This window comes from Narcine bancroftii, chromosome 2, assembly GCF_036971445.1.
Source record: "Narcine bancroftii isolate sNarBan1 chromosome 2, sNarBan1.hap1, whole genome shotgun sequence".
NCBI classification, from domain to species: Eukaryota; Metazoa; Chordata; class Chondrichthyes; order Torpediniformes; family Narcinidae; genus Narcine; species Narcine bancroftii.
Window position 1 is genome coordinate 316,239,006 of NC_091470.1, and position 24,137 is coordinate 316,263,142.

General features: G+C 36.9%; 1 protein-coding gene across 6 annotated transcripts in view; it reads left to right on the forward strand.

Annotated features, from left to right (window-relative positions):
* smchd1 (structural maintenance of chromosomes flexible hinge domain containing 1) overlaps positions 1-24,137 on the forward strand; it is a 196,435-nt gene that overhangs the window by 168,585 nt on the left and 3,713 nt on the right. For 5 of the 6 annotated variants that reach the window (XM_069921732.1, XM_069921734.1, XM_069921733.1 and 2 more), the window contains 13 exons: positions 1,422-1,483; positions 6,820-6,904; positions 7,200-7,331; positions 11,151-11,303; positions 14,168-14,300; positions 15,278-15,397; positions 16,791-16,876; positions 17,704-17,826; positions 18,414-18,604; positions 19,544-19,653; positions 21,656-21,726; positions 21,950-22,121; positions 23,064-23,222. In XM_069921732.1, coding sequence (XP_069777833.1) covers positions 1,422-1,483; positions 6,820-6,904; positions 7,200-7,331; positions 11,151-11,303; positions 14,168-14,300; positions 15,278-15,397; positions 16,791-16,876; positions 17,704-17,826; positions 18,414-18,604; positions 19,544-19,653; positions 21,656-21,726; positions 21,950-22,121; positions 23,064-23,222 — 1,597 coding nt within the window. Of the gene's footprint in view, positions 1-1,421; positions 1,484-6,819; positions 6,905-7,199; positions 7,332-11,150; positions 11,304-14,167; positions 14,301-15,277; positions 15,398-16,790; positions 16,886-17,703; positions 17,827-18,413; positions 18,605-19,543; positions 19,654-21,655; positions 21,727-21,949; positions 22,122-23,063; positions 23,223-24,137 lie in introns of those variants that run through there. The other variant, XM_069921737.1, reaches the window with a different exon arrangement.

The following is a 24,137-nucleotide window of genomic DNA, read 5'->3' on the forward strand; positions in this document are numbered from 1 at the left end:
ACTGACTTAGATAAAGCAGCCAATGTGGTTGCCATTTAATCTGCCCATAACACATTAGCTAAGATGAATATCTTGTATGTGGAACCCACAGATTTTCCAAATGTCTGGCTTCTAAATGCCTTGGAAGGTCAAACACAGTACTTCATCATTTACAAGTTCCTCTCAAAGTCAACTGAATCAACCAGCTATTTCAATCAATCTGCACTAGCAATGCCCTCATCAACTTCTCAAGGGCATTAATGAACAGTCAGTAAATTTTGTCCATGCATCTAAATGCCTTGTATAATAAGGCGAAAAGGCTGTTCCTAAATTTGCCTCAATGCTTTAAAGACTATTCCTTTATAAAATTGTGTTGTTAATTATTTTTTTTAATCAATTGTTCTTACATCAGTGAAGCATTTGGATATTACCAGTTTCTTTAACAGTTCTGGTCTTTTACTAAATAGTTTGTCAGTTTAGATATTTGCTGCTATCTACTTAATTCCATTGAATATTAAGGTTCCAGCTGATCTGTTTCCTCCTTATCTGCATAATAATGGCTATTAGATTCTTGAACCTCCCCTTACTACCTTAATCATAAACTAATGCAGGACCACAAAAAGACCTGTCTGCACTATTTAAAATCCACTTTGTATCTTGCGCTAACTGCAACTGAATATTGATTTTTTTTGCTCTATCTTCTATTTATTATTACTTTCTATATGGTAGTAATTTAATGTGTAGTATTGTAGTTGTCTTTTTTTTAGACAAAAAGTACCTGTGCAAATAAAAATAGCGGTGCATATGTACTTGTCTATATGACAATAAACTCACTCACTTTCTGCATCTTTTGGCAAAACATTTTTGAGAAGAATGCAGGACTGAATCTTTAAAAAAAAATTAAGCTTGTGAGATGCTTTTCCAAAATAATTTTTAGTTTATTTTTGGGGTGTGGGATCTTTACAATTTAATTTATTTGAAGATAATTATTTGGTGAACTATTGATGCCAGGATTGCTAACAATCAAACGGATAAAACAATCATACTGCAAAAAAAGGTGCATCACTTGACCTCAAACACTAGTTTGCAGAATGGATATTCAGAATGCAGTATAGCATGGCTGAAAATTCCTACTTTTAACCTGAAACTGTTTGTATTTTCTTGAACATGAAGAGAGAACGTGCAAATCGGGGGTATATAATTTGAGAGTTTGCAGGCCTTTGCAGTATTTCTTCAGATAGAGAGCTGATGACTATGAAAGAAAAATGAATAAAATTTTCCCCATTCCTAACAATTTTATAACTTCTGTTCAGAGTTTGTGGAGATTCTTTTATGAATTACATTATTTGATAAAGAGATTTAGTTGACAAATATTATTCCCATGTTCTTCATAATTTTTTTTACTCCTTAATTTTTAATCATCTTTGCAATTTTGTCTTTAGCCCACTGTTCTAAACTGCAACAAAGGACGGGAAGGTGACAAAGGGGGCTGCTTTTATTTCAGGTATTCACAATATTTCGTGTTTTAAGTTGGAAATAACAATATGTACCAATGTTTTTATGGAAAATCATCTCAGTACTTTGTCATTTGTTAAGTATATTGATATGCAATTGAACTTGTGCTAGTTTAAAAGTTTCTGGTTCAATTGTAAGTTGCTGTAAAAAGGTTAAAAATCTATTGTCTCCTATATCCATTTGTCATCTATGGCATCTCACCAAAGCTTCTCAGTAGAACATCTCAAAACTAAATCTGTGGCATTTAAGTCAGAAGATTTAGATGTGGAAAGAAAGACCAGGTATAATCTCCAGAAGGCCATCACCAAAGTAAGACCAAGCTGGAGTCTCAGACAGATGCTTAACAGCTGTGGCAGGGCTTTCATGCCATTACATCCTATAGAGTGACACAAGGCAGCTTCATTAACTGTCATACATCTCTTTCGGGCATGCTCAATTCTTTCCATGTTTTCTTCGAGAGGAAAACAAATGAAAAACCTCGTGAACCTCCTCAGCCCCCATTGACTCTTTGCTCCTAAACCCTTCGGCTAACCTGAACAGAACCTTCAGAATGGTGAATCCTCAAAAAATGTCCAGCCCAAACAGCATATTTGGCAGAGTTCTGAATATCTTTGCGAACCAGCTTGTTGGAGTTTTTGCAAACATCAACCTCTTACTACCTGCTTCAAAAGGACTTCCATTATACCAGTGCCCAAGAAGAGTATGGTGACATGGCTCAATGACTATTGACTGTCACTGGCCCTCCACTCTGATAAATTATCTGGTCCACAGGAACCTGGACGTCAGGACTACAGCTCCGTATTCAACACTATCATACCAACAAAACGGAGGGCGTGGCAAGATGGCGTAGAGTCTAGACGTATAATCTCGACCTCTCTGGCCGGACTTTTAAGTACCCGTTTTTAACCCTTTGTTTTCAAGTTTAAACTTTTTAAATTTTAGTCTAAAGTATTAAGGAACTGTTATGGCCATTAATGGTAAAAAGATTAAACCTCAAGTTCAGAAGAAATTATATTTTTGGAGTGTTGAAGATTTGGGGCCTAAACAGCTTGCTACAGCCTCAGGTTTAATTTCTACAGTGCCTAAACCACAAAGATTGCCTATGGGAGCTGAAAAAAAATGTCTACTACTCACCAAGAGAAGGACATCGCTGGAATTACCTGTTATCAGGAGGAAGGTGCATGTGCCCACGAAGTGGATCCCGATTCTGGCAGCCTGCCGACTTTAACGGAGGGAGCACGCAGGAAGACGACTCCATTGCTTGAAACGCCTCAGGCAGTACTCCAACCTGAAGAGTTCGATCTTATCCGTGAGTTCTTGAAACAACAGCGAGCTGCGGGGGGAGACCAGCATCGACCCCCTGAGGAAGTCGGGGTGCCGTCACTGGGAGTCCAGACCCGCAGTAGAACCGTTAAACTGCCTGTTGTTGAGCTGCAGCAGGAGCTGTAGTTACCTGGTTCTGCCACTACGTCAGAGAAAGCAGGGCTGAGCTTTTCTGAATTACAATGTAAACAGTTAAACGCTGTCATTCAGCCTATGCTGAATGAAATGACCAAAGGATAAGTTTAGAATTGAATTCATTTAAAATACGTGTGGAAGCATCTTGTGAAGATTTTTTTAAATTTCAGTCTGCTTTTTTGGAATGTCAACAACAAGTGGCTTCTAATACAGAAAAAGTGTTGGAGGTTGAAAAATCTGTTATAAAATTGTGAGAATGTGAGAAGGCGTTAGAGAGGAAAATAGACTATTTGGAGAATCAAAGTAGAGGGAGTAATGTGAAAATTGTTGGTTTGCCAGAAGGTATGGAAGGACAAGATCCTCTTTGTTTTTTTAAAGACTGGATCCCACAAGTATTGGGGCAAGAATTTTTCTCTGGAGGCTTGGTATTGGAAAGAGCTCATAGAGCTTTAAGAAGAACACCTTTACCTGGTCAATCACCGAGACCTGTGATAATTTGATGTTTGAATTATTTGGACAGAGAAGCAATACTTCGTCTATCAGTGCAAAATGCGAGATAACGACAGGCTCAGTTATTGATTCAGAATAGTAGAGTTTTTTTTTTAATCCAGATTTGAGTCAAGAAGTTATTCAGCGTCGGCGTCGATTTAATCCAGTTAAAGAAGTTTTGTGGCGTAAAGGCTATCAGTCTACTTTTCGCTATCCGGCAGTGTTGAAGGTGTTTTATGGAGACTTTCAATCTCGATTTTTTGAGAATGAGCGTGAAGCAATGATTTTTGCTGATTCGTTGCCAGATGCAAGAGGACAAAGACGTAGTCCACCATTGTCTCCTAAAGAAAAATCTGGTTGTTCTGGAAATGGAAGAAATGGGAATGGAAAGAGTCCAACTTCTCTTGAAATGGAGTTTGGAATCTCTTGGATGAATAGAAGAACTTTCTTATTCTTACTTTATTTTTTATGTCATTATGATATTTTGATGTTACTCTTTGTTTGGCTGGGGAGGGAGAGATTTGCTCTAAGTTCTATTAGTCATCAGCCACTGGTGGGTGATCCACACCCAAGTTTTGTTTAGGGATTACTACCTTTTGGTAGTTTTTGTGGGTTTTTATTTCTTCTTTTTCTTTTTTTCTTTCTTTTTTTGATAAATTTTTTTAATTATTATTTTATTTATTTTCATTTTATTTAGTTTTTTTTTCCTTTTTTCTTTTTATTTTATATATATATATAAAATATAACATTCATGTTTATGGTTTATTGTTATATATGTTACTTACTATCTGTATTTTGAATGAATAAATAAAGTTTTAAAAAAAAATACCAACAAAACTTCTGACTAAACTAAAAGGTCTCGGACACTGTTCGTCCCTCTGCGACTGGATCTTTGACTTCTTCATCGGCAGACCCCAATCAGTGTGAATCAGCAATATCACCTCCATGAGCACCCCAAGGCCATGTGCTTAATCCCTTACTTGACTCCCTATACATTAATGACTATGCAGCCAAGTTCAGCTCTAAATCTATCACAAATTTGCTGATGTTGGCCTAATTATTGGAAGTTATGTCAGGATACAAAATGAAGATCAAGAATCTGGTTGCATGGTACTAAAACAACAATCTTGCTCTGAGTGTCAGCAAGACTAAGGAGTTTGTTGATTTTAGGAAGGGGAGGCTGAGGGACCACGCACCTGTCTGCATTGATGGGACGGAGGTGGAGAGGGTCAGAACCTCCAAGCTCCTGGAAGTCCATATTCCAGAAGACCTCACCTGGAGCCAGTACATCAAGGCACACCAATGCCTCAATGTTTTACAGAGTCTGGGGAGATTTTGCATGTTGTAAAATATTCTATCAGACTTTTTTTAGGTGCATTATGAAAAGAATACTGACTGGTGCATTGCAACCTGGTTTGGAAATTCAATTGCCCTGAAATGCAGAAGGCTCCAGAAGTAACAAACATTGGTTCTGGCCTCTCATCCATCTATGTGAGATGCTAATTAACATCATAATAGCCTGGTCACAGCATCTTCTGGTACTTTTGGGCAGAAGCCTGAAGGTCAACACTTGTAGATTCAAGAACTGTTTATTTCCAACAGCTATCAGGCTCTTGAGCCTCCCCCTATTACACTAATCAGTGACTGCTCCAACACTACAAATTGCTCTTCGCTTTTTTTTGCACCAGGAAAATTAAATATTATCTATCTTTTGTATATTTATTGCCTCTTTTTAATTCAATTATACTATTATAATTTTTGTCACTTTTTACAACGTAGATGTCCAGCTGTAACAAGTAATATTAGTCCAAATGTACATATGACAGTAAACCCATTGTCAACCATGGGTAAGAGAGTACATGGATTCAATCAGTACCATGTGCAAGTTTACCTCACATGTTGCATCTCATTCTAAATTGGAAATATTTCATTGATATTTTATTATTTGGTCAATGTTGCAATTCCCCATCTAAAGAACACTCTGGGGTTACTTTCACAAAATGAACAAGTTTAAGAGAACAACCCAGTAGCGTGTTTTCTAGGATGAGCTGTTTTTTTCTTTGGCTTGGCTTCGCGGACGAAGATTATGGAGGGGGTAAAAAGTCCACGTCAGCTGCAGGCTCGTTTGTGATTTATGGAGGGGGTAAAAAGTCCACGTCAGCTGCAGGCTCGTTTGTGGCTGACAAGTCCGATGCGGGACAGGCAGACACGGTTGCAGCGGTTGCAGGGGAAAATTGGTTGGTTGGGGTTGGGTGTTGGGTTTTTCCTCCTTTGCCTTTTGTCAGTGAGGTGGGCTCTGCGGTCTTCTTCAAAGGAGGTTGCTGCCCGCCAAACTGTGAGGCGCCAAGGATGAGCTGTACATATGCTGTTATTGACGAGATAACAAGTTATTAATCTTATAAAAGGCTACAGGGCGATGACACTTATTGGACTCCCATAAAACTAGGACAACCATGAGAAAAGCTTCTTTATACAGTCAAAGGATCTGGCCTTTGCAGGCTGGTCCTGCATTTAATTGTCTGTCCATAATTGCCCTCCAGATGGTGGTGGTGAGCTACTGCCTCAAACTGCTGCAGTTCCCATGTACGAGAATACCCAAAATGCTGTCATGTTGAGAGTTTCAGGATTTTCACCCAATGATATTGAAGTATTTTTAAGTAAGGATGGTGTGTGGCTTGGACGGCATGGTTGGCGTAGCGGTTAGTGCCAAATCTTTATAGCGCCAATGTTTGGGACTAGGGTTCAAATCCTGCACTGTCTGTAACGAGTTGGTACATTCTCCCTTTGTCTTTGTGGCTTTTCGCCACATGCTCCGGATTCCTCTCACCATTTGAAACATATTGGAGGTGTACGTTAATTAGGAATAAGTTGGACAGCAAGGTCTCGAGGGCTGAAATGGCTTGTTGCTGTGCTGTATGTTTATATTTAATCCAGGTGGCAGTGTTCTCATACTTTTGCTGCCTTTCTACATCTAGCTGTCAGAGGATGAGGGTTTGGATGGTGCTGCCTCAGGAGTATGAGTGTCTGCAATCAATCCTTCAGAACCTGCTACTTTGCATTATTGGTGGAGTGAGTGGTTGTGAAAGGCATACCAATCAAACAGGCTGCTATATCCTGTATCGTATTGACCTGCTTGACTGTGCTAAATGCAGAACAGAGTGACATACCTTGCAGGTCAAGCTTGACATATCTCCCTTCCCAGATGAGGGAATATAGGGGATTTAAAAAAAAAACAATTAAGTAAGTAAGCTGAGACAATCAGATTCCTTTTTATTTTATTGAACTGTTCTTAATATCTTCATCCTTTAAACCCATTCTGCCATTTAGGATGTCACTAATTTGAAAATGGTATTATTTTCTAACGTATTTGCATTTCAGGGATAAAGTACTTCCAGAGAGAACAGGAGTTCATTCCATTCAGTTTGCTTATTCGCAGGATAAAAATGTATTGTTTAGTGCACAGGTATGATGCGTTTTATGTTGAAACCTTTTCAAAAATTGTGTAACTATATTTTAGATCTACTTCTATCCTAATTCTGTGCCATTGGTCTGATTGTACTGCCACCACCCTTACACCCCCACCCAACTCCTCCATAATTATTTGTAACAGCAGGGTACCCTTATCCGCAACTTCTTCATCGCTCCGTAACTAACTTGCCGTCTGAAATATCTTTGTTAATTTGCAGCACTTGCATTTAATACAGTATATATTTCTTGCATTGTCTCTGTCTTTATTTTTTTCCATATTTGCTTTCTAGATCACTCTGAAAGTGGTACCTGGCGAACCTGTGAAATTAATGCCAGAAGAGCAGCCAGCTACTCCTACTGTCTCGAATGTCCACAGTATCACCCATCGTACATTGATTAAAAATATGTGCTTGAAGCTTATGGTAAAATTTTATGTTCTAACATTGAATATAAATGTTAATTTTTAATGATCTTTCAATTTAATTTTAATATTCATGAATATCAGCAACTCTCAAAAACATTATGCACTTTCTATATGCATGGTTATCAATAGGTTGTTTCTAGAGCACATCACTGTTGAGCCCAATTCTTGTTTCATCCCATGTTTACAAATATGTTTTCCAATGAGAATTACTAAATTGGTGAGAAAAATAAATTTTTATTTTATTTTGTTATGGATGACTTCTAAATACAGTTGGTGGACTTGGCTATTAATATGTGAATGAATTGTGCTTAAGACTCATTTATCAATGAAAGGAAATGAATCGAAAGGATTCATGGATAGAGGCAGAGGGGAAAAAATATCATTAGATTTGTTTTTAAAAAAAAAAAGAAATTTTCAGCCTGTAATGAGATAAAAGTAGAATGAAGTAAGCCTAGCTTAATGGAACTAGCATGGGATGATTCTGTGGCAGATCATGGTCATTCGTGAGAAGACTAGAATTATTGAGAGGCAGTGCAACTATCATGGTACAAAGTGTTCATTATGTCAAATTATAATTATTTTCAGTGCTCCTGTTAGATGGATGTATTCAAATGTGTTACAGGAGGGTGACAGAAATCTGTTTACAATATATTGTAAGGCTTTGGACAGCTATGGAAGGTTACTGATGAAGTTGTAGCTGGGAATATTTCAAAAAAAGTCTTGATGATTTTGGAACGGAAGGGGATACTGGTGTCGTATGAACTTCTGTTATCTTGAGCACAGAGTTGAGATGAGTGACTTGGAAGAGACAAGTTTACTAACAAGTGAGGAACTAGTTGATTATAGAAAGTTCAGAGAGAAATGGAAAAGAAACAACTGCAATTGACTCAAAAATATGTTATAGGAATACCAGCAGTAAATGAGTATGAAGAAGATCTTGTGCCAATCGAGGACCAAGATGGAAATCCACTGATGGAGGCAGTTGGTATGGCTGAGATGAGACAATTTTTTTGTGGTCTTGACCAACAGCATCATACTTGGTTGTGCCAGCTATATTTAAAGTGGATAAATCTCTCAATCCTAGTAGGTTAATGAAGAAAGTAAAAGTGCAAATTTACAGATATTAGCAACGGTATTCCAAGTATTGAGATATGGGGATAAGGCCTGATTATTGGACATTTGTACACTTTGAATCCTTGTCGAAGAAAGCAAGCAAGGATAAATCCAGCAAATGCAAGATAAATCCGTTCTTTCCCGATGGCGGGGGACAGGATATATCACTTGATTGAATAAAAATTGATTAGTAAAGGGTGTCTTCTTTTCTTTGGCTTGGCTTCGCGGATGAAGATTTATGGAGGGGGTAAATGTCCACGTCAGCTGCAGGCTCGTTTGTGGCTGGCAAGTCATTAAAAGCAAATCATTTTTTTTGGAAACATAACACCATTGATGAGGAAAATGTTTTCGACTTGTGCATGGATTGTAAGAAAACATTTGACAGTGAGGTGCGTAAATTGTCAAGATTAATACCCATGGACTAAAATAGAGATTTCAGATTTATTGTCAGAGTAAATTCATAACATCATATACCCCCCCCCACCGAGGTTCTTTATCCTGTAGACGTACAAGTAGTGCAAAAAAAATCGGTACTCAAAGGATACATGTAAACAAATAAAGAAATGTAAACAAACTGCAATACAGAGAGGAAAAAAAGTGCAAAAGTAAGGGTCCTTAAATGAGTCCCTCATTTGAGTTTGTTGAGGAGTCTGATGGTGGAGGGGTAGCAGCTGTCCTGAACTTGGCGGAGCAAGTCTTGTGTCACCTATACCTCTTTCCTAACAGCAGCAGTGAGAACAGAGTGAATGCTGGGTGATGTGGATCCTTGATTGCTTTTACTCTCAGATGGCAGTGTTCCCTGTAGATGTTCTCGATGATGGGGCGAGGGCTTTTCCTGTAATGTCCTGGGCTGTGTCCACTACCTTTTGCTTTACACTCAGGGTCTCCACACATAGCAGCAAACATGAAAAATCACTAAGATGGCAGGAAACAGTAGGTAGAGAAGTACATAATTGTGTTCGCTGGGAGTCACTTCTAAGTCAGTAACTTTGACTTGGATGGATTGGAAACAATTTCCATATTTGCAAGTGGCACAATTTTTGAAAGTACAATAAACTGCAAGGAATAAATACACTTCAAGGATATAGGCTGATGTATTGGTTGGATCTGTGTTGCATGAAAATTAATAGAGAAAACTAGTCTGAGGTATATATTCTTCATCAAAATTGAAAGGCAGGCAAATAAATCAAGGGAAGAGAATTTTAGTTATCTGAATAGCCAGGAGAGGTTGGGTTTTACTCCTTGGAGCATAGGAAGTTGAAAGAGGATCTGATAATATTTTAAATGATAAAAGAACCAAAATTAAAGTGAGGAAAATCTTTATACAAGGTGCATGGTGATAAACTAGAAAATATGAGGTGTAGATGAGGAAAAATGATTTCTTTGCCCAAATTTTGCTGGTTACTTAGCCGCAGAACAGTCTATTCATATTCAAAGGGTCATAAAGGGACCAGAAATGGAGGATTGCAGATATCTGAGCAAAGTTGTGGAGCTAATGGAACATGGGAAGAGCTTGAAAAGCATATAATTTATGAAGTTGATACAGTAAAGCCCCTGGTATCCAGAATTCCAGCAATCGGCAGCTTCAAGCAACCAGCAAAAAAAAATTGAGGAAAATAAATTCAAAAATTAAGAAATAAGAATAAAATAAAATAAAAAAATACACGTTTAAAATTTTAAAATTAGATATTCTTTGAAGTAACACACAAACCTTTGGGTGAAGAAGGGAACAAATATTCAGCCTGCAGTTGCCTTGGTTGTGCTTTGCTCATAGCAATTGTTTGAATAAAGTTGTGTGAAACAGCAATGGTGTCACCCAGAATAAAGAGCTGATTGATGCTGCTTGCCCCCGGGTGACATTCTTAAAGGGTCACCATATCCTGTTTAGTAAGAGTCACCCAAGTTAGGGGCTTCATCTGTAAACTTGAGGGAGGGGTTAATTATCTATAATGCTATTGTTTGTGTTGGGCAGGTCTGTGAAGGGGAGGAACCTGCAAATGCAACAGTAGTTTAATGTTTTCAAAAAATGTGACTGATAATACAGTAAAATGGTTTAAGGTTGATATATTCATGCAAGTGATGTTTCAGTAAAAGTACAGTATAGTATTTTTGTCTTTTAAACTGTTTATTCTTAATGCAGGTGTATAGTTAGACATAGTGAATATAAGTCTCATGCAACTGGAAAAAAATCTTATCTGGCATCTACCAATCCCAATAAGTGCAGGAGAACAGGGGTTTTACTGTATTACTTAATTGGGGATCAGCATCGTTTGGATAATTCCCTTAATGAGAATAGAGTTAGTGAGGCCAGATACAACCATGATCCTGTCCCAGAAAGTTTATTCTCTCTTCCATCTGAGTTGTCTTGGTGTAATCTTCATGTTTACTAGTTACCCATAAACTGGAATCCCTTCTGGGAACTGAGTAATTAAGTATTATTCTTTACAATCTGTTCATCTTTCAAGCAAAGCTTTGCATCTTTCTTTGTAGTCATTTACAAGCTTGTAGACCAGATTTAAATTTAGACATACAGCACAGTAATGGGTCATTTCAGTTCAAGATGCCCAATTAACCTACAACCCCTGGTACACTTCGAACGGTGGGAGAAAACTGGAGCCTCTGTGGAAACCCCAATTGACTTCTATTAAGGACATTTGAGTAAAGTAATGCACATGAAGTGGCTTTGTTTGTTCTTTTCAAACAGGATGAATATAACAATGCAGCTGGAGAGGATATTTGTGGCATGTTGATGGTTACGATTAGAAGTACAACTGAAGATGACAGTGAGATTCCTCAGTTTCAGGGAAAATTCAACTTTCTGGAGTATGAACTCAACAATGGATCATCTGTCATTTCAGTAAGTTGAATCTAACTTAACTAGTCTAGGGAAAAGCTATTGATTAAAAGGATTTTTTTCCTCAACAATTTTACTAGTATGACCTCACAGCACTACAAGAAACACAATGTACCTGGAATTTGAACTGTTCCATTGACATATAATTTTGTTCTGCAGTATTAATCTCCTATTTTTGTACAGTTTTATTTAGATGGAAGTTTGACTTTAAGAAAAAAAATTGTTGACTGCTTTATTCCGTTTATTTCTGTTTTGTTTCAGAGATTTAAATTGGTGTAAAGAACAATTTGTTTTCAAATCACTACAGTTTGTAGTTCCCAATATCAACATTGGGTTAATAAACTATTTGCATATATAAAGGACAATGTCATATTGGATACAGATTTTGTGTGTGATTAAAAATTATTTATCTATGTTACATCATACAAATGAAATGATACATTAGGTTGTATTCAATTTTGCTTTATTTTGCCAATTTTCAAACAAAGGCACAAATAAGCAGCATTCTTGTTAGAAAACTTCAAATAATGGATCCAGAACCGTGTTTAAAAAAAAATACAACTTTTAAATGAGCCGAGAAAAGCCATGTAAAGCATTTTGTTTATAAATCCAGGGTTGGTTTTGAGTTTGTCCAAATGAAGATTTTGCATGCAGTAGCAAGCATGAGAAATTGAATTAGCATTTTATCTTTGAAATTAATTTTTATCTCTGAAACAAGTTTCAACTTGTGTTAAATCAACTCCTTTTTGTAAGCTTTGTGAACTTTATTGGACTTTTTCAAAAATGTATATTGTGCTGGTATAAAATTGTTTGACTGCACCTACATAATAACCATTTACAGCACGGAAACAGGCCATATAGGCCCTTTGAGTCCACGCCGGTTCACTTGAACAACTCCACTAGTTCCCCCTCCCACACTCTGCCCATAACCCTCCAATCCCCTCATATCTATGTACACATCCAACTTTCTCTTAAATGACAGAAAGGACCCTGCCGCAACTATCTCCTCTGGAAGATCATTCCATTCCGCCACCACTCTGAGTGAAGAAACATCCTCTTAACATTTCTCCTAAAGTTTTGCCCCCTTACCCTTAACTTATGCCCTCTTGTTCCAACCTCCCCTCCCTCAGGGGAAAGAGTCTACTCACGTCTATTCTATCTATTCCCTTCATAATTTTAAATACCTATCAAATCCCCTCACAACTGTCTACGTTCCAATGAATAATCTTTCTCTGTACTATAGATGTTGTAAGGCAGGAAACATCCTTGTAAATCTTCTCTGCACCCTCTCCACCACCTTATCTATATTCTTTCTATAATTTGGAGACCAGAACTGAACACAATACTCCAAACCTGACCTCACTTCCCAGCTTCTATGCTATGATTTATGAAGGCTAGCATACCATATGCCTTCTTAACCACCCTGTCTACATGGGAATCCACCTTCAATGAACTCTGTACCATAACTCCAAGATCCTTCTGTTTCTCTCCGTACCTCAATGCCCTAGCCTTAACTGCATATGTCCTATTTTGGTTATTTTTTACGAAATGCAGCACCTCGCACTTGTCTACATTAAATTCCATCTGCCATCTTTCAGCCCACTTTTCTAAACAAATCAAATCCTTCTGTAATTCAAGAAAACCTTCCTCACTATCCATCACTCCCCCTATTTTCGTATCGTCTGCATATTTGCTTTCCCAGTTAACCACCCCTCCTCCAAATCATTAATATAAATGAAAAAAAAACAGGGGACCCAGCACCAATCCCTGAGGCACACCGCTAGTCACAGGCTTCCATCCTGACAGACAGATGTCCACCATGACTGTTGTCTATCTTCCAGACACCTCTGAATGAATCTCACTATCTCTCTTTAAATCCCTAGTGACTAACCTTACATGCGGAACATTATCAAAAGCCTTACTAAAATCCAAATAGATTACATCAATGCCCTACCTTCATCCACTTGTCACCTCTTCAAAAAACTCAACAAGATTGGAGGAGTACCAATTTCTGAGGATTTCAGACTCAGGTGTTTTCTCTTGAACCCGACGCCTCCCTTTCCTTCTCCTAACGGTAACCCACTGCCCCTCCTCCCATGGCCCTGGTGTGACCACCTGCCAATAGCTCTTGTCTATAACAGATTCACTCTTCCTAACCAGAGTGAGGTCATCGAGCTGCAGCTCAAGTTCCCCTGACTCTGTCCCTTAGACGCTGAAAACGGATCCTCCAAAATTTATGGAGGAGAAATAGATAAACGAAAATTTCAGAAAAATCAAAAATAGTTATTCATTCGAAAATCATTCGCCTCCCAAAAATATCGGATGAATGAGGATTTCTTAACCAATCAAAAATCCTCATTTATCCAAAAATAATTTTGCCTCCCAAAAATGTCAGATAAGTAAGGATTTTTGAAACAATCATTTTTTTCTCATTTTTTTTCGGCACAGAACTCATTTAACAGCTTGAAAAAAATTTAAACACAGCATTCTCATGTGCATGTCTGAGTTGACATTTTGATTTTGAAAGAGCACTCAAGGGTTTTGTTATGGCAAAGAGATCTGCAGATAACACTGATTATGAGTAGAATTTCAAGTGTTTGGTGATTTATCTTACAATATTTGTTCAGGTTGTTTTTTGGTGTGAATTAAATATTATTTCATGCTTTAAAATCCTTCCTTTGTTGTTTGTTGTTTAAACACTGTTACAAGTGATTTTCTGTTGCTACTGAGCTGTTTTTAAAAGAACTGACCTTTTATCTGACATCGGTGCAGTCCAGACTGTTTTGGATAATCAAAGTTATACGGTACTTGTATAATTTTGATAATGTAAGTTATTTGCCACACTTTGAAACTTTTTGTTTTAACAGAACTTGGTGCTAGCAGAAAACAGTCCTGGCAGAGATAGCACTGAATATTTACTGGTCTTTGAACCAGTCTTTACAAAATCAAGCTGCAGGAATCCTTTACCTCCTTACATATTACCTTTTATGTTTTGCAATGGTAAGTGAATGAACAAGCTGCCTGTTTTTGCTTAAATGATCCATGCAATACGTTGGCTTAGGTCCACCAGAGCCGTGTTGCTTGAATGACTATATTGATCAAGGGATTTAAATAACAAATAATGCCAAATTATATCATTACCCATAGATTAAAGAAAAATTCAATTTTCATTCTCTCTCCTGCTATACCAGCAGAATCTCTAGAATATATTTGACCAGAAAGCAAATGACATTAAGGTTGAGTAGCCCAAATCACTTTACTGACCTCTGGGATTTTGCAGAGGATGAAGGAAGCGGATTAGGGATAGGATCATGAAGTTATTCAAATAAAAGATTGAAGTAAAAAGAGTGGTGATCATATGGTTTACAAAAAAGTTTATCGCAGGTGTGGGTGGGGAGGGTCTGATGCATGATAATTGTGATAATCCAGAGGAGAGATAGGATTTGGGTGTGTTGAGTAAAGGCTAAACACTTTGGTGGGTAGATCGATGAGGGGTGTCAGGCAGGTCTTTTGTTAGGAAGAATAAAGGTGCAGTATATGTATGCATGGAGTGGAGAGGATTTGATGTTTGGGGAGGATGTCAGGCAGAGGATTCAGAAAGAGGGGGAAGGGTGGATGATTTAACAGGGTGAAGAGGATGTCATACACTGGTAGTTACAAAGTTGATAATCTTGCTTTTCCATTGGCTGAGTACACAGCTGCCTTTGACATCCTTAATTTTCTAAGCCCTATCTGAGATAAGAAAACAAATATGCACATGGATGAGGGATTGACTGGCTCATAGAAATTGGAATAAATGGGTCAAATATTCAGTTTTGCCAATATTTGCATTGGGGACTCCATTTTTGTGTTTTTGTACTGCCTGGATTCAATCTGTTCACACAACCAGTTTTTTTTAAAAAGCTGATAAGAATTGAGAAATCTCTGTTCAAAATTAATATAGGAATGGCTGATGTGGATGTTCCTTTTGTTCGCAGATTTTAAGAAACAGCAAGTGATGACAACTTTAACCAAAGAGAAAGACCAACTCTCCCAATCCATTGTTGTATACAGGAGTTTATTTGATACCACTAACCAATTAATTAGTGAGATGAAGTGTAAGTTATGTTCAGAATACTTGCATGTTTGTGAATTACAAAAATTATGTACAGAGGAGTAATTTTTTTAATTTGTTTGGCAAGTAAGTATCAGAGATGGCTCATTTATACTTTGGACTTCTATTGTAAATTCATGTCACTTCCAAACAGCAAATGGTCTAATGATTAAAATTGAGAAGAACATGAACTGAAACACAAATAGTTTGTTTTGTCTTTTTATCCCCCATTTGAGCTGCATGGAATTTTTTTCTAAAATAGAGAATTCTCAAATTTCCCAAAATGATCATCTAAAAACATTTTAAAAATGGAAATGTTATAAATCTGAGATTAAAAACAAAAAAAAGTGTTAAACCAGCTTAAGCAGTAGAGAGAAATAATTAACATTTAAGGTCAATTTTACTGCAAATTTAGGGAACAAGTATACTTGATGTTGCAAATAGGGTGGGGAAAAAAGAATAGGGTAGGATGAAAATCACAGGAAAAAGAAAGCCACAAATGTTGCTACCAGTTGAGAGAGGATGTTGAAAACTTGTTAGTTTTAGATGATCCTTCAAGAAGAGCTCTAAATAGAGCTTAATGAGGACAGAACATAGATAAAAAGGACTGCAGGAATTGTGTGATGCCAGATACAAATGCTGAAAATCTGAAATTAAAGAATGCTGGAAATACCCAGAACAGTGACCACATTTCTGAAAACAGAAAAACATTCTATGTTACAATATATCTTTTCATCAAAGCTAGCCAGTTCTGACACAACTTGGAAGATTTGGCCATTTCAGTGTTCATAATGTGGTGGACTAAACCAAATGTAGCTTTTGGGACTTTTGCCTTTGTTCAATCCATCTATGTGACTGAGCTTCTAGTTGCCTAATCTGTTAATTCTCCAATCCATTTGCACTGTTCTTTCTCTGTAATTTTGTTCTGTTTCAAAGAGGCCCAATGCAAGTTCAAAGAAGAGCATCTCATCTCCCAACATGACATTTAATAGTTCTTGGGCCAGAAAATTGAATTTTAGATCATCTGTTTTAGTTTGCTAAGATTGATGGAAAGTCATAAGTCTGCAATGGGGAGTCAGTGTTTCTCACTACAGGTGCTGCCTGACCTACTGAATGTATCTATAATTTTCAGTATTTGGCATTAATCTGTTGTCCGCACATCATTTTTATGAATGAACCATGTAGTACTTATTTAGAATGCCAAAGTCCTTCAATAATTAAGAAATCATCCTGTTGAGCCTTCACTGCCTTCTTATGTGGCAAGTAGATAAGAAACCAAAGCTGCATACAGTGATTCTGAACACTAAAGAAATATTGGGGAAATAGTAACTTAGATTATTGAAAAGTAGTTGACAGTTTTGCAGATTAAGAACTAACATTGAAATCTTATTTTTAAGGTCAAGCACAGGAAGCTACAGCAAAGGAAACTCACCTCCGAAATGAACTTCAAAAACAAAAAATCAAGCCTGCAGAAATCAGTACTGTAAGTTGATGTATTTTTTTTGAAATGTGGGGCATGTCCTCTGTTGAATTCAGGGTGGCTTTAAGATTTCTGAGGCACACCGTTGGTTTAGATCTGGGATAGTATTGGAAGTCACAAGCTATAAACAAAATTTCAAACTGAAACATCTAACTAGCTGGAGTTTCTTTGTCCCATTTTTGGTTCACACGGAGTCCAAACTTTAGTTTGTATTGCAATTTAGTTGCTATGTGTGTCCATTGAAGTCTCAGTGCTCCCCCATGAGTCTCCTCCAGCCTATCTTACTCATTTAAATTATTTATTTGTTACCTTTTTTTCCTAGTCATTTGAGTTGATTGAATTCCAGATAATGTGGATTCTACTGTAAATGTTTTTTAAATGAGAGTAAAGCTGACCAGAACTTGTAAGCATCCTTTCCTGATGCAGATTTACTATGTATACATGAGTTGTTATCATTTTAGATCATTTAGAGGGGGCACAGTTGGCATAGCAGTTGGCACAATGCCTTTACAGCGCCAGCGATCAGGACCGGGGTTAAAATCCTGTGCTCTCTGTAAGGAGTTTGTACATTCTCCCCATGTCTTTGTGGGTTTTCCCCAGAGCCTCTGGACTCCTTCCACCATTCAAAGCGTACTGGGGTGTAGTGTAATAGGCAGCACGGACTGAAAGGACCTGTTAACATGCTGTATGTATAAATTTTTTAAAACCATGTAGAATTTAATACTGGTTGTAGTGGAAGATTATATATTGTTTCATTTTTAAAATATCATTATTCTCAAACCCTAAGCCATATGTTGAAAATATTAACATACTATTTTTCTTGAATATAGCCTCAAAGTATTGATGCAGTTGTCAAGCAGATGAAAATTGAGAGAGACAAGATATTCAAATTGCCCAGGAGATCATGTTCTCTTTCAAATTATGCGAGGAACAGCAGTGACATTTTAGGAAAGGTATGATCACTAATTAATGAAGTTTATAAATCCTTTGCATTCTAGAACTTGTTCAGTTAACTAAAAAGAACATCCAATTATAATTCATACCTTGACGAAGGGCTCAGGCCAAAAACATTGATCACCTTTAGATTCCTCTAGATGCTGCATGACCTGCTGGATTTCTCATCACATTGTCTGCAGATTGTCTGTTTAATTGTAATTGTTAATTCAAGACAAATTAATACTCGACCTTATTGACAAAAATATTGATTTTAATTTTTGTGCTATTTGTATTCCTCTTTTGGCATCTTCTTTTCTACTACATTTTCTTTCAAATTAACAATGTCTAATGTACCTAAAAAGTAAACCATTTTTGTATTTTGCCAGCTATTTAATCGAACTGTGTTGCACTTGACCTGAGAATTAATAACAACTTTCAATTTTCCCTTTCATAAATGCCAGTTTGTTTACATGGCATGTTTTAACTGTTCTGATTCTCCTGGTCTTCACTCACATCCTCCCTCTTTGCCAATGAAGAACAAATTATTATATTTTTATTGTTCGTCACTTTGTCTCATCTAAAAGTAGTTTTGTTTCAATTACAGATTGCACACTTGGCAATGATAGAGGACGATGAAGTGGCCAAGGTCATCTCTTGGCATATGGCCAGTGACATGGATTGCGTGGTTACTTTAACTACAGATGCTGCGCGACGTATTTTTGATGAAACTCAGGGTCGCCAACAAGTACTACCACTTGATTCGATATACAGAAAAAATCTGCCAGATGTTAACAGGTATAAATTATTAATTGAAATGTTAACCCATTTAAACAAACTTTATAAAAAGTTATGTCAAAATGCATAAAAATGTCAACAAACTAAATATGGGCCAGAAATCAATTGAAAAACACTTTGGTGCTTCAGTTAATTTCACAATAATTGCTGGGATTAATGCGGCTGTCAGAATTGATCAGATTAAATTTCACATTTAATTTTGGATCTTTGGGTTAAATGCTATTTCTTAACTATCTTTGAAATGAAAATTTGGATAGGGTTACCTATCTTTGAATCCGTCTCAATAAAGGGTTTTGACTCGAAACATCAGTCATTTTTTTCCCACTGCTTGACCTGCTGAGTTTCTCCATCAGATTGTTTAGCTTTTGATTTGAACATCTGCAGTCTCCTGTGTGTCTTTAGAATGTATTAAGCTTAATACACAAGTTTCGAATTCTATTCACTTGTCTACAAAAATTGTGCTTTTTTCAAAAAGCCTATGATTTGATTGAATATGTACATTTTCCCATGGCTGATCGATAAATCCCATTACTCATATTTTGGGAGATATTAAAAAGATATGGAGATGTTATTGTCATTTTAAAATGTATAAAAGCTGTACAACGTGATTACAGCGCCAGCAACCGAGCTTCAAAGTTGGTGCTGTCTGTAAGGAGTTTTTACATTCTCCCTGTGCCTGTGTGGGTATCCTCCAGGTGCTCTAGTTTCCTCCCACATTCCTAAACGTATGGGATTTGTAGGTTAATTGGTGTATTTGGATGGCATGAGCTCCTGGACTGGAAGGGCCTGTTACCGTGCTGTTTCTTTAAAATTTCAAAACAAAAATATAATTTGGGTGAACATCCGCTCTTGCAGTTAAAAAATGAAAAGTATGTATAATTATATAAATTCCTGTTAATTTTCTTTATATCTGCTCAGACATGTATTTTTAAATTGTAGACCATTACCTCACATGCGAAATGGAAAATGTCATTTCAACCCTGAAGGAAACCCTATCTTCGCCCGGGACTTGCTTATTTTCACAGAAAATGTTGAACAATGTCGAATAGGTAAATTATATTTGTCTCAATTGATTTGAAGTTCATGTTTAAAATAACTAATTTCATAATTTGACATCAATCATTGATTATAACTTTGATGGATTTACTTTTCTGAAGAATAGGTCACTTTTTATACATTACAACTTTGATTTATCCAAAATGGTCAGGACCGAACCTATTTCAGATGACTGAATTTTTTGGATAAATGGTAATTTTTTTAAAAACTGCCCAGTAGCAACAGCAAATCACTTGTATCAATGTTTAAACAACAACAAACAACAAGGGAAGGCTTTTTTAAGCATTAAAATAATGTTTAATTATCACCAAAAAAAATGCTGGCTGCAGCCAATCCCTGATACGTTCCCAATGTCACCGCTGTTAACTGAGACCTCCAAACTGTCTTGGCCAATCCCCGACATGTCCCCACCACTGACACCAATCCCCTGGGAGGCTTCCCAGGCTGGTGGAACACTCATTGGCAAATCGGCAGGCTCCTATATATCCCCATGGGCTCATTCCAGCAGGGGCTGTTCTGGCTTTGTGTCCTAGTTCTCGATGTTTGAGCCCGACACACGCAGTCTTTGCCTGCGCACATTACTCCTCCCAACCACTGACCAGAGCTCCCAATGCTCGTCCAGTGTGCAGTAGGCCGACAGGAGGGTATTGAGTCAGCATCAAGAGCTCAAATGTAGGGTATGGGAGGGTTTGGACTCGGCGTCGGGAGCTCCGGTGTGCTGAGGAGAGAGGGAGAGGGAGGGAAGAGGGAATGCTTCTGAACCTGAGGCCCCATTCCTCCTCGGGATCTGCTCTCCTTAATGATGCTGGGACAAGGGATTCTTCTGACCGCTTGCGACTAGGACACAGTGGCAAGCAGTTTGAGAGGGAAAGTTGGAGAAAAAAAATCAATTGGAGAAGGTAAAGAAGAAATGGAAAGAGGGGAGGGAGTTACCTGAAACGAGGACAATTGACATTCTAATTTCATGTTGGATAAATGAAGATTTCTGATTGTTTCAGACATCCTCATTTATCCAACATTTTTTTGGAGGCGAACAGATGTCACTTTAAGGTCTTAAAAAAAAATGTTGGATAAATGAAGATTTTGGATAATCAGAGCTGTATTTCATATTGGTACGGTGATAATTTATCCCTGGACAGATAAGGTTCTTCATTTTTAGCTCCTTACGTGCATGTAAGTAAATTAAAAGAATCTGGTTCTAACAAAACCACATTTGAATATGTCAAAAAAATGTGAATAACTGAAAGCTGATTATTTTGGCTTTGAGATAGGATTGTATTTGTTATTGTTATATTTAAATATGGAACCACTCTGTTTAAAACCTTACTTAAATAATACTGGCATCCCATGTTCAAAATTTCCTTGCCCTAAAATTGATAACAATATGACCCAATCACCAAAGAGTTTTGATACATTCACTGTCAAGCAGTAAGAGTAAGTTTATTGACTTGAACGCTAAATAAGCCAAGGAAGAGGTTTCCCTTTATCCTCTTTTTTTGGGGTGTTGATCAAGTCTGAGGATCTAGCAGAGTTTTAGATGTTGTGAGAAGGGGTAGAAAAAGAAAAGAACTGGTGGTTGAAGACCATTGATCCTTCACTTCCTAGCTTTAGATAATGTGAGCTTTCAAGGCAGCAGTACCTTGAGGTTTGGGGAAAGGGATTGTCCATGCTCCCCTCTATATGTTAATCCTGCAGAAGGTGCAATGAAACACTTGAGTTTACTTTTCAATACTGCATGCCTTTTACTTGATAGTGCAGTTATAGCACAAGAATTCTAAGCTAATGTTTTCATTTTATGAACAGGATTTTTACCAGAAATTGATTGACACTGTTCTTAATAAGTTTTGATGATCATCCTGTGAGGAAACAAATAATATAATTAAACTTGAAAATATATTTGAATAGGTCTGAATTATATGTTAACCAGAGATGAGTATTTTCAATATTTAATTGTTTGAACAAAGCATTCTATTAAAATGCAAATTTATTTTTCAGTATTTGGGATGCTTCTCGGAGATACAATAATTATGGACAACTTAAATGCTGCAAATCAGTATAGAAAAGAGGTAGGTTCCAATGTTCCTTTTGCTTTGCATGATTAAGACATTGTTTTTGCCACTGATGTCAGAAACTTCATTTTCTTTCAACTATTTTAAAGGAGAAATATTTCTTATTTTGTATAAAACTTGTTTTAAGGGCATGAATAATTCGTATGTACATTTGTTAATGTTTGGTTTTTAATTGAGATACTACTCAGAAATTTGAAGTTGTCTCTTAATGCAACCTTAGGTTGTGAAAATCACCCACTGCCCAACATTGTTGACGAGAAATGGAGATAGAATACGAAGCAATGGAAAGTTTGGAGGCCTTCAAAACAAGGCACCACAAATGGAAAAACTGCGGGGAATGATATTTGGAGCTCCTCTACCAAAGGCTTATCATACACTCATTTCACAGATTGGTATGTTTATTTTGAAAATAGTTTCTAATGTATTAAGATTTAGATTTTTGCGCAGTATTATGCAGCAAAGCAAGACCTTCCACTGGTATTTGGAGTAAAACACAGGATTCTGTTGGTGATGTATCTTTATCTGTTTGACCTGTTGAGTTTCTCCAGAATTTGTGTAAAATTCCACTGGTGTTTGCTCATAGACCAGCACATCTGAATGTGTATCCTGTTGCTTGCTCTTCAGTGATCCAAAATAAAACTTGGGCTGATGGTGTTCTCATAAGTTTTAAGGAGCAAGTTCAAGATTTTCAATCTGCAACAATGCATGAATGGTGGAATATACTGAAGTCAGGTGATCAGTATAATTGGTTGGGCTCTATTTCACAGTATGGTACTTTTTAATAGTTTTCTGTTTGTAATTTTAGTTTTTGACACAAGTTATCCTGAGGGGAACTCTAGAATGATTCACTATTCAAGTTAGAATTCTGTTTCTTAGAAGAGAATAGATAGGCAGTCGATTTACAGAAACGACGTATTGAATAGTTGTTCACACTTGCCTGCTGACTTCTGGGGTTTTTTTAAGTTTAGGTTTAACAATACACTCAATAACAGCCCATGAGTTCACTCATATAACCAAATAACCCTGTATGGCACTTGAATGTGGACAAATAAACTAGAGCATCCAATGGAAATCCACACAGGCATGTGGAAGAGGAGCAAACTCCTTACAACAACAGATTTAACCCCAGATCATTCGTCCTTGATTTTTTTCTTAATTGTTTTCCTCGATGGTCCAATTTTGATCAGAAACTTAACCCATGGAAAACAATCCACAAAGTTCAATATTTCACTTTATTAAATTTCACTAAATCAAAGAATTGTCCTGTTGCTTGCTTGCTTTGTATTCTGTTTTCAGAGTGTGTAATGTTTCAAAGAGTTTTATTTTTCTTTTAGATCTTCTCCAGCAATATCGCTCTGCTCTGATCAAACTTAATAATGTCAATCAGGAATTGGATCTACAGCTGAAATACATCCGTTCACCAGAAATGACCCAAAAGCACAAGGAGCTCAATGACCAAGAAAACCAGCTCAAACAAATAGAAAAGCAACTAGGCAAGTTTTCAGAGCGTGATGTCATAATGGAATAAGAGCAAGAGTCTACTCAGCCAATTTTGCCATTTATTAATCCTATGAAGGTTCATTGCAATTGGTCTAGTTTTTATGGAACATTGCAGTTCATGCCATTATTAATATGTAAATTGACTTACAAGTTCAGAGGTTAAAATTCAGCATGAAGTGTGAATGTCTGGAACATGCAAGTCAATTTATTTCACTCCGCAGTTGACCTTGCACAAACTATATTACATTATTTTTAAGAACTTGCTAGATTTGTGCATTAATTAGCCATTAAAATGTAGAGTACTGAAAATGGAGGCTCATAATTATTAAAACCATAAATTCAGTACAACTTAATCTTTTCATCATGGGAAAAGAAATATTGAGTCTCATTGCTGATATCCCATGTCTCCCATTCACTTCACCATTATATTATTTGGAAGTTACTATTTTAAGTTGCATTTGAGTTGAAGTTTTACAGGAAAATAAAGTTTAAGAATGCCTGCCTAGAGCTGGCCTACTCCAGTAAGATTGGGTCCCATAATAAATTACAGTTTCTGTATTATCTGAGTATTATAAATGTTGAAATTTCGTTTGTACTTGATTATTCTCTAACAGTAAAAACAAATTTGCACTGTATTCTGTCCATATGCATTATCTTCAAATAGATTTGCCTTTGCAATATATATAATGCCATGAGATCATCATAATCGAAAGAAAAAAGCATATTTTTTCAATCTTTTAAATGAGAGAAGAAGATTGGAATAATAATGTTTATTTGCACCTGGTCGATGAAAGGGAAGTTATGTCTTCTGCAATATTGTGACATTGTACAATGGGTAAGGAATTTAGTTCAGATGAAGGAGACAAAAAGCACTGCTGAGGATAGTTACTTTATGATATGGGTAATGG